Source organism: Spea bombifrons, chromosome 10 (genome assembly GCF_027358695.1).
Source record: "Spea bombifrons isolate aSpeBom1 chromosome 10, aSpeBom1.2.pri, whole genome shotgun sequence".
NCBI classification, from domain to species: domain Eukaryota; kingdom Metazoa; phylum Chordata; class Amphibia; order Anura; family Pelobatidae; genus Spea; species Spea bombifrons.
This window is the reverse complement of record NC_071096.1, coordinates 34,716,318-34,727,538: the sequence shown is the minus strand read 5'-3', so window position 1 is coordinate 34,727,538 and position 11,221 is coordinate 34,716,318. Positions and strand designations below refer to the sequence as shown.

Below are 11,221 nucleotides of genomic sequence, written 5' to 3'. Positions count from 1 at the left end.
CTGCAGCCTACTGATGCTTTTTAATATGGCATTAAACTAGATGTGGACAGGGAGGACAAGGAGACGTGTAATACATACTAATGCAGAAAAGACTGTCCTATGCAAAGAAAACACAATGCACTCTCTAGTGTGACAGGCTTTTATAAATTGTTATTGGAGCTTCATGGTTATACACATTTGTGGCAGCTTTCTAATATTCTCGCAGGAGAACTGTCTCATCTCCTCAAATTAGACTGCATGGCAGAGCTATAACTAACCTTGAATTAAACCACCAGAAGCAGCAAAACTTGTGGATCCTTCCTGAATTTCCTTTCAGTTAATGAGTATAATAGAGGTCAGGACACCAGCTTGCATGTCTTGTCATGCGTCTGACAATAAGACTCTGCTCTCTCACCCCAGCTTATTTGAAATTGTCTAGAATCTGTTCCATAAGCATCACACGAAAACAATACTAACAAACAGTAAGTCTAGCAATGCAGTCATATGCCAGGAGCTGTGCAGTGTACATACACATCTGAAGAACATGACGTGGAAGGGGTAATTGTAGCCCTTGGGTCTGATAAAGAAAGATGATTGATAGCGAATGTTATCTCAGTTTATACAATCTTTCAGGGGATATGAAATTGTTACCTGTATCCATTACAGATGCTGCTGCACTTGATTCATGAGGTGAACCCATATGAGCTGTCTGATAACTTACATTTGGTGGAATTAGGGCAGGGTTCAACAAACCCTGTGCACCGATTATAGTATTGTTCCTGTCCATATTGATTGGAAAAAGCCAGAGTAGGCTAATCACTTGAACAAAAGCTAATTGGAGTCAGGAGTTAGCAAACCTGGAGTCCCATCAATGAAACTGGATCGGAGGAGTGTTTTAAAGCTACTTTGACATACAACACACTCATCTGCTGATGTGAATCATGCCTCACAAAAAAAGAAATCTCGGAAATCCAGCGGAAATAGCGGTGCTATGATTGAAACATTAAATATATGAAAATATATATCTCCGACATTTTTTGGCTGGCACTGAAGTCTAAACCAAATTTGTCGACCCCTGGTTTCGGTTATCCTGTTCTGTTTGCACACCCCAAGGAAGATACCTGGCTTTCTGCTCGTTGGGGAGCTTTACGTGCCATCGCCTCCTACTCTAGTACAGTACAGTGCCGAGGCAAATTGATACATGTGCCTTTCTTCACATGTTCATAGAGCTACACGCCGTGCCCAGCAGGACATCAGTTCATTTACACATCCATCTGCCGAGCGAAAGGCTGTCTGATGACGTGACATAGATTGGGCTAATAGCTGGCACTAATATGAAAGGCAGCCTTCTGCAGGAAATTGCAATAAGAAACACATTGTTTTTGGTTTTTTTTCAGTACTAACAGAGAAACTTTTTTTTTCTTCTTCAAATCAACATATTTTTATTTAAATTCTGAACAGGCCACCGGATCAGTAAACCAGATAAGGATTTACAATGAGCTGGATTTTCCAGAACTGAATGTCTGATCAATTCAGCTTTAATTGCCACTTAAATCAAGCTGTAAATGTCACAAAATTATTTCATTAGCTCTGGTAAGCTAAAATAAAACAAATACAAAATGCGATTAGAAGCATGAATGCCCGTGTCTCATCAAAACAACATGCGCGCTCATCTTCATCAGATAGTGAACTTTGTAGAAAGGCTCTTTCATTCCTTCTAAAAGAAAAGTTTTAGTGGAAAAAAAAGCTATTTAAAAAATCACAATACAAGGAGCTGAAAAGCCCACATCGAGGTAAGCGTCACAATGACTTCGTGCAACAAAAGAGCCTGACCGGTAGATGAATATGCCTTTCATATTGTGCTTCAGTGATTGGCAAGGTTGGAATTAATAGCTGCAGAGAGTGGAAAAACTCCTCCTGGAGACTGCGGAGTTTGGGGGGTTTGTTTATGTTGTCTGTCCTTGGGGTTTTATAGCAGGTACTGGGTGGCTTTAGATACTGCTAGCCCTCACGTCTCAAGGGTTAAAGGTAGTATGTTCTGAATGTATTCCTTTACGGTGAGTTTTGATGGCATTTGTAAAATCATGGAAATGGCCCCATCAACAACCTTTACAGCAGGGTCTCAGCTTTCCATGCTATGCCAACGGTAGAGGGGCTGTTGTCATCGCTGGTTGTCTTGTTGTTCACCCCGAGGGGTAGTGGATGCTTTGGGTTGATTCTGGGTTTGGATTGTTTGGTTGAGATGTTTCATTTCTTGTTCTTTTGGTTGTGTTCCTCTTGAGGTAAGAAAGGCAGTTGCTTTCAGAACGCCGCTGTCCATGTGACACCAGAGAGGTCAAAGAGGTTGCAAATAAATTTCTAGTTACAAATTGCTTATTTGGGTAAAAAAAAATCTGTTACTGTTTGTACAAAGCCGCTACTTCTCATCCTGTAAACACAAACCCCAGCTAGAGGCAGGTCAGACTGTTACAGGCACTCGATCCACTTTGGCTCTTTAGTAATTTCAATAAATAAACATCATTTTTCTTTCTAGAAGCCCAGTAAAGCACTTAGGAACAGAATTAAAGGGTTGTTGCTGCAGATGTCATGCCGCTCTATTAACTTAACCTGTTATAGGTAATTTTCAGCATAATGTAACAGAAGCGCTTCTTTACATTATACTATTCCTGCGCCAAAAAAGACTAAAACCAGGACTGTAACAGAAATGGCTGAACAGCAGCGAGAGAGACAGAGTTTGTTGCTTCCTATGAAGGCCACTGTTTGTAGCTTTCAGGGAACGAATAACGTAAAGGATTTAGTATCAGACCAAGAAAAGCTCTGAGACGCACACAAGAGAAACAAGAGCAGACCGAAACCTTTGGTACTCAGCAGACAGTGGCAGCGCAGGCACGTCTGATACAATATTAATTAATCAACCGCCGAGCGTGTCATTTGATTGTGGTCCTCATTTCATGGACCAGCTCAAACATGTTATGTCAAGCAAGTGTCCAGGCCAATTAAAAGTTTTATATGGATGGTGATAAGAGTTTACAATGTTTTTTATGCGACAGATGGAGTGAAAATACTTGTCAACAGACTTAGGACTAATTACAGCCAAGTGCTGCTTAGATGGATGCATTTCACGCAAAGCAATGCTACTCCCCTATTTTATGCAGGAAAGCTCTGCAGGGCGCGACGCCTCTTCTACTGAGTAGGACAATTCTGCCCAAATATCTTTTCCTCAGCTGTTGAGGTGTTAAGCGCCTCTTTATCATCAATAAATAAAAAATAAGAACAAATGGCCGAAGGTCTTGGAGTTTTGGCAGCAGTTGACGATCTCCATTGGCCAGTCTAATCTAATATGAAGTCTTTGTCACTTCTGTAACCATCACAAGATTCCAGGTGACTAATTGTTTCGAGAGCGATTCAGGACTGGGGAGAAAAGAGAAATGTATTATTGTCTTACGCGAGTAAATGCTTCTCTGAGGTGGCATTTTGCTGAAAACACTTTTAAAATAAATGTTTTTGCTCCTGATAATTAATATGCCGCAGAGAAAATGAGTGTATATTATCAAGTTAGCAGCAGAACGCCATTAATCTAATGTTATGAAATGGTGACATTACATTCCGCTGCTGTTCTGTATCATAAAACGATGAACATAAAATGGTTGATAAATCTCTCTAGCGAGATTAGCACTTGGAAAGAAGTCTGATTTCCCAGTCGGTTGTAGTTAGCGATACTATTTAGTGGCCAAGCTAATTGCTCTTCATGGATGGTGCCCAGAACTTTTCACGCCCCGTTGATTCCTTCTCCATATGGACTGTCCCAAATCAATGCAGCAACAAGTCGTTGAACTCGTACATCCAAAGCTCTTCAAACGCCACGTGTATTTAGGGTCCAACTTTAAGAGGCAAACCCAGTTAATGCAGGGCACATGTGGCATTGTTTGAGGAACACGCGGCTATCTCCAGCTGTGATCGGAATATATAGCTGTTTGAGAGGGTATAGGTGTGATGGTAAATTGCACCATTGCTGGTGTTAGATGTGGCTTGCAGTGAAGCAGAGTTGTGCGACACTAACGCGTCATACAACTAAGATTGGTATCTGTTTTGTCTTATTGTATGCAAGTTAACTTACATGTATCCGTTCTCAGTCGTCTGTGGATTTGTCTTTGTGTGTTCTCTCTTTATCATCTGACTGAGCTCGTGTTTTGAAGTGAGAATACTCATTTTATCCTTTTGTAAGTTTCATCACTCTTTTGTCTTGAAACCTGCCCCAAAAGCATAAACCTTGGTTTAGTAATGGGTTCCCTGGGAGGAAAGTGCTGAAGTGTAATAAACACGAGTGTGGCAACTGCAGCATACGGCTGATAAGTGAGTTACTTTGCGTTGGAGTGCAGAGTATTACAGGTATTGTACTGAACACAATCACACGGAGACGTCCTCTGCCTGTATCCTCTGTTCTACTCGATGAACAAATAGGATATTCACAAATAAAGCATGGTATGCACGTGTGTTGGTAGATAGGTTGTGTGTGTGTATGTGTGTATGTCCTGTGTTATAGTCTTTATAATATATAGCCTGAGATCCCACTGTGCCAGTACCATCCGTGAACTTTGCTCCGCGCTGTCATCGTTGTGAAACAGAAAGGCTTTTAATGATGGCCAGAGATCGAACCCCCTTATTACATCTTAGTAAATCAGATTCAGCAGCCGGTTACAAATCAGTTCAGCATTTCAGTGGAACGTTGTGCAATTGATTTATAAAGTGCCGTGTGAAATGCCAGGAAGAACTTCATCCCGCTATCTGTCTGAAGACGGCACAGACGAAGTGCTATTTTACTGGAGGAGGACTGAATGTCTTCAGAAACCTGCCAAAGAAAAACCCTGCAGGCCTTTCCCATCTGGAGCGTCTTCTGAGACGCCGAGTCCCAGAAACACCTCAAAGCCGCCGTGTAAAGCGCGACCTTGATGACGGGAACACATGTGTCATTTAGCTGGGGCTTGATAAAGCAATCTGCATGCGAATTAATGCAGGTTACACGCTGATGCAGCTCTCAGTACCTACCTTTAAAACGTCATCTCGGGAGAAGGTGAAGTCTTCAGGCGGTTACTTCTGTTGCTTTGAAGTAAGTTATGTTAACCACTTTCAGGCCAGAGGCATAAACAAGCTCATTTCTCTGGAGAAGACGGTGTAAGGTTTATTTAGCGTCTTATATTTGTATTCCCTCCACCAAACATTCTAGTGGTGCCAGGAGAGGATGTGTATGAAACCTCTTCATCATCGCGTCAGCCGCGCAGGTTTTTAGTCCTGTCTGGCCGGTGGCGGTTCATTAAAACTGATTATAACTGGAGGACTTATAGAGCGTCACAGCGTATTCACTAACCCAGGCCAAGTGCGGCGGCACAATGCATACAGGAGGCATACTGTCATGGCCTCGCCAATCACATAGTTTCTTGGTAAATGGGGACTTTTAAGCACCATGGAGAGGAGTGACTATGAGGACATGAGGGCTGTATGTGATGTTTGTACTAGTGAGCATTGGATCTATCCTGGATGGCTTTAGCTCTGCTTACGTCTGGACAAAACCCATCATTCTGCTAACCGCGGCTCCATCTTTTCTACTACATTTTTTGTCCCATCTTAAATTGGTCACTCTGGATGACCTCGCTCAGAGCTGCTTAGAAAGTCTGGTCCTAAATCACACATTTGTCCAGCCCCAGTTTATAGCAAATCCAACGAGCTCATTCACATTAATTTTTAAACGCCTGCAAACAAATCCGACGCTGCAAAGCAGCTTGTTGTAACGAGCCCCATACCTGCTAATAGCTGCCGTTTGCAGTGAAATGACTTTATTTGGGTTGTTTGCTTGTTCTTGTTATTCTCAGGTTTTTTATCTATTGGTCTCAAAGCTACTGATGTGTATAAAGCTGTAAAAATTGTGCCTTGAGCGGGAACTTTCCATGTGCCGTCATGGTGACTATACCCCCGTATAGCAGAAAGAGACCAAGCTGCCCCAATAAGATACACAGCTAATACGATGTAGGTAAAAGTCCAGAGATCCTTTATTTGAGCATTTCACAAATAAATTACACGTTTCTTTGCAACCACATCATAAATCAAAATGCTTATTTACACCTCAGTAACAGCAAGCAATTCAGCAACCGGGGCACTCGCTCGCTGGAGAACATGTGCAGGGAAAAAGAGTCTTTCCTTTACATTTTTGCCTTTTTCTGGTGGAAAGAAAAGTAAAACTTTCACCAAATGTTGAGGGAAAAAAAGAAATGAGATAATCCGTGTTCTACAACACTCATGACCTCATTTCACGATGGAGTTTCTAATACACGGAGCCTGACATTTGGCATAGAGATGCTGCGGGGACGGCGCTCTAGCATGTGATATCACACGTATCACACACACGTGTACTTAGGCCTATTTCCCAGCTGCCAGGCCATTGCAGAGTGTGGCCCAAATGCATGCCCAGTAATAACGTGTCGGGAAGAAAGAGGATGGACTGCTGTGATAGCGGCGGCCACACATTCTCGTATCCGGTAATTTCTAGCTAACAGTTCCTACAAAACACATTTTTAATTAGCTTTACGCTGCACCAGTACAGAGCTCAGGAGAAAGAAGTTTGTCAATGAAGATGCTGAGTGAAGATAACGCTTTTGACTTTTATATTTAAACTTAGACTTCATCTCCTCATCGATTTATGTTTGTTTGTTTTTTTAGAGAATTACAATAAAGATAATGGCCAAGCAAAAAGCAAATCCACGTTTAGGTTTACAGACCCACGGTTCCAAATATTCCATCCTCCATGATGCTCTGGATCTCTAGAATCTTTTATACTGTATGGGACCGTACCAGCTAAAAGCTGAGAAATAAGAACGGTCTGCATCTCCCCAACGCCAGCGGCAGCTGCCGATAAAAATAAACACTTTGAAGCAGTTAATTTAAGATTAAAGGTTATCATCTCATTAATCTGTAATTATTACTGTTCTTGAAACATTATGTATTATCCATATCTTGCGGCTGGATGAGGCTGCTTGTTTTTAGAGCTATTCTGATTATTTACATTGGTGCATTCTTCGTGTATTTTTGGCCAACATAAAGGGACAATATATAGATCTAAATACTAGATTGCCCGATAATACATTATTCAGTCAGGTTCTGGGTAACCTTACTCAGTTCCTATTCATTCCGATCACCTCCCATACATGCCCTTCCGGCACACAGCCGCACAATCTGCATTATCGTCTCCGTGGGCACTATGCCAGAAAACGACCTTTGCTTCAATGTATCTTAATGGCGTATTATGCATACCAGTTGCTTAGCTCTGAGCCGTTTCAAGGACTCGAAGGTGAAAAAACATTCTTCTTTTTGTTGTGCCAGAGCTAATGATATGTGTGAGATCACCTCATTCCAGTGAACTAGAGAGGAATGGAGGCAGGTAAAATAAAAATATACAGATATTATAAAAATGGTTGCGTCGTTTGTCAGGAAAGCGATAATCCTGGATTATATGGCATTGTAAATTGTTTTTGTTTTGTTAAGAAAATAGGTTCAAAAGCGTGGCTTTTTTTTTTTTCTTTACAAAACAATAAAAAGGAAATAGAAAGCTGCTGTATACCACAGCCAAGACTGAGATAGTCCAGAAACTGGAATCTAGAGTAATGGAACAACCCATACCTGTGTGCATGAAGAGGCTTGGCATGGTTAACAGGTATTGGTAGCTGGGAGAATAGCAAATCTCAAGCTTAAGTTCTTTCACGTAAGAAAATAACAGAATATATGTATTTTCCAAAGTCTGGCTTTTATAGTTATAATCATCTTCCAAGACTAGGACTGCTAGGTACCAAACTCAAGTTGACGGCTTTAGAGGTGACGTGTAACAAAGAGGAGGTCATCATTATTTCTGTAGTGAAGTTCTGTGCCCAAGAGAGACCATATATAATTTAGGGCATTGCGGACAGATCCACGACATCTCAGTATCACATAAGAGACAGGTCTGCACAGCACATCGGCAAGTAGCTAGTGTTACTTGGAACCTTAAAGCGTTTGTCCCACCTATTACCACTATAGGTCCAAACATTCATTCTTACATTAAGTTTACTTTACATTTTCATTCTTTCTATAATTCAAATCACAACCACTAAGACAATCTGTGAAATAACTTAACACGGGCTCTTGGTTTGCAGTTCACCAAACAGAAACATACAGATGACATTTTCAAGATATTCGGTTTGTAAAAACAAATTGGGTAGGAAAATACGGTTGTAAATACTTGTCTCACCTAGAACATTCATCTAGCATGACCTAGAACAACAAAGATACTTATTTTGTTATAAAACTAGAATCTTTTAATAAGGGACGATAAATAAGCTTGATACTGTGAATAGCACCGCGGTGGTTGGCAACCTCTCCAGCTGCTGATAAACCGCCGGTGTGTTGCTAATCAATACTGAACGATCTCTGTGGCCTAATCGCTCAATCACCACACTTTCATGTCTAATAACTACTTACAGGCACGCATCTTATAGGACGTTACCGTATAGTTCAGACGGTAGCCGCGGTACAGTCACGTACACTCTGGCTCCCAGAGTCCTGAACATACCCATCAAGCATGACAATCGAATCTATGGATTTGGGGTCCAGGCGCTTGGCTGGAAGATGACAGATACATATTCAGCTGTTGTACAGTGTGTTCTACATCACAAACACATCTCGTTATCAGTGTAGCACAAGTAAAAAATAGCTTTGAGATATTTTCTGAACATCTCTTTAAAAAAAAAAAGACTATTTAAGTACATACAAGGAATCTTCTCCAAAAACACGTTTGCTTTAAAGACAACATATGACCAAAATAATACAGTAGAAATGCTAATTAAAGAATGCAGCTGAAAGTTTCTAGTTGCATAATAAAAGCTTTTTATCTGTTTAAACTAAGTCTACTGGCCCCCTGCTCCGAAGGAGTAAGAAAGGGGACACACGCTGTAAAGACTCACTTTATCCTAGCTGACCGGTTAGAGCCACTCAATGTCACTAGTAGAGTTCATAAGAATTTGGTGTGAGCTCCGATAATGTCCTTTACAACTAATCTCAACACGCACTGTATTGTCTTTTTATTCACATTTGTGACATGCTCACAAAAAAACAGAACTTTATTCTATATATATATATATTTTACTTTTATACCTTTTCAAAGACTGATAAAAATATCCACTTTACTTTAAGTATGTGTTTGGGTATATGTACTAAAGACAAATGTGCTTTACTTAAAAGGTTTATACACATGGGGAGGCAAAAAAAAATGATAGCAATAGAAAAAATACCTTGTGGGGGGCAACCAAAAGACCGTAAAATCCTGCAGGGAAGATAAATTTTGTTATGAATCTTGAAAGCGTACTGTGTGCCGGTGAAAGGTGTATTGATTCTTTGCTGCCATGCCAGAGAGTATTACACTACAAACTTATTGAGCATTAAAGTAGTTGTTCCCCCCCCATTCCTTCACGTGGCCATTACATTTAGCTCATTCTTTACTGTTCATTCTCTCGTTTGCTTTTGTTCACCTTTCTCCCCTACCACACATTACTACAGTACATGACTCTTAATGGTCGCGCTTGATTTTGGAAACCCCACTTTTAAAAACACCAATATAGTTACAGCTGTTGTACAGATTGCATATTCCTTATCACACCTTCCATTCCAAAAGGGATAAGCAGTTCCCTGCAGACCCCTTTGCAATACAAGGGTTAACAATCTTCACATCTAGGCTTCTTTGCACAGATACTAAGCGCGCCCCGTGTATTAGATGGGCTGGTGCAAAGGCATAGCCCCTTTAATACTCATGGGTACGAATGCCACGCTGCTCCAGGAGAGAGAGGGTTAAGAGACTCTAATTATTTCTGACAGACTTACAATGTGTTAATGGAAAATCTTATTACATATTACTCGCACCGTGAATGTATCTTTAATCTGTTACTCCAACATCCCGGCTCCGCAATGCCTTTATTCTTGTCCTATCTTGATTGGTAATCGTATTAACATGAACTCATTAGGAAAGCCTTCAGTGTATTTAGCAGTGTTTTGGTTCAATGCACACAACATGCTTCCTTGAGACACACGGGTTACAGGCAGGAGCGCGCATGGCTGCAGGGTGGTCTCCGATCTGTATTCAGATTAAGCGCCCATCTGACAGACTATTCCAGGTTTGCTAATCAGTACGATGTCATTAAACCAAAGCGTGTGTGCGCGTGTGCATGTAACCACTCTGCGCCCGGCCGTCGGGAAGGACATGTTCAAAGTGATGTTCTTGTGTCTTTCATCCAGAATTCTTGTAACGCGTGTATTGTCAGTAAACGTCCATTAATACAAACAGTGGAGGAACAGATGCTGTCAAGGATTGGTGTGGCGCTTTATAGACTAATTGAGAATGCAGAGCAAACCGAGGCTGCAGCAGTTGAGGCCTAGTCGTGAAGGAATTGTAAACGCGGTCATCAGATAACACCTTTTTCCACTTCCTGTTGCCATGACAATGTGGTAGCCAGCGTAGAAAAATCACCAGTATTCACAGACCTATACAAAATAAAGCAACGGGTAGTTATTAGAAGCGCAGAATGCAAATACATCCCCAAACACATTCTACATCCCTGCACAATGTATGGTCCATGCTAACAAACTAGACTGTAATTCCCATCATCCTCACCCAATTTTAGGGTGGAGAACTGAACCCATGTATATTCCGAGGCAAGCAATCTTGATTTTGCATTTAAGTTTGATGTTTAAGCTCTAGTTTACAGTAGTACAAGACACGAGACGCTTCCCTGCAAGCACCCTACGAACCCTGACTGTCGTGGAGTAGATGAGTAGCGCGCACCCAGCGCGGGGTTGGTGAAGTGCGGTACATTAGGTGAGAAAATATCTGGAAAGCAATGTGCTGATTCAGACGTACTGCGAAGGTTTAAAGAGGCAGGGAAAAAATCATTAAATGATACATTGTTTCAGCTCCAATTACTGTGATTAAAGCACACAAGTCATAGAGAGAGGAAAAGTATCCTCTCCGCTACGGCCAGGCTGCAGGACCAAATGGCCACCGTGAGCCCTCCAGCTGCGAGGTGATACCTCCATCAATAGAGATGCCTCTTCTCTTGGTCATTAGCCAATCGATGCATGTGAATTAGTCAAAGCACCACATTATGACATCATAACCTGGTTACAAACAGTGGAGGGCAGAAGTAGAGAACTGAAATGGCCCTTGTATGAA

At 41.4% G+C, this 11,221-nt stretch overlaps 1 protein-coding gene across 1 annotated transcript in view; it reads right to left on the bottom strand.

Annotated features, from left to right (window-relative positions):
• Positions 1–8,745: 8,745 nt before the first annotated feature.
• CDH13 (cadherin 13) overlaps positions 8,746–11,221 on the bottom strand; it is a 160,158-nt gene continuing 157,682 nt past the window's right edge. The window contains exon 14 of the mRNA XM_053448414.1: positions 8,746–10,533. Coding sequence (XP_053304389.1) covers positions 10,526–10,533 — 8 coding nt within the window. The 3' untranslated portion in view covers positions 8,746–10,525. The remainder of the gene's footprint in view (positions 10,534–11,221) is intronic.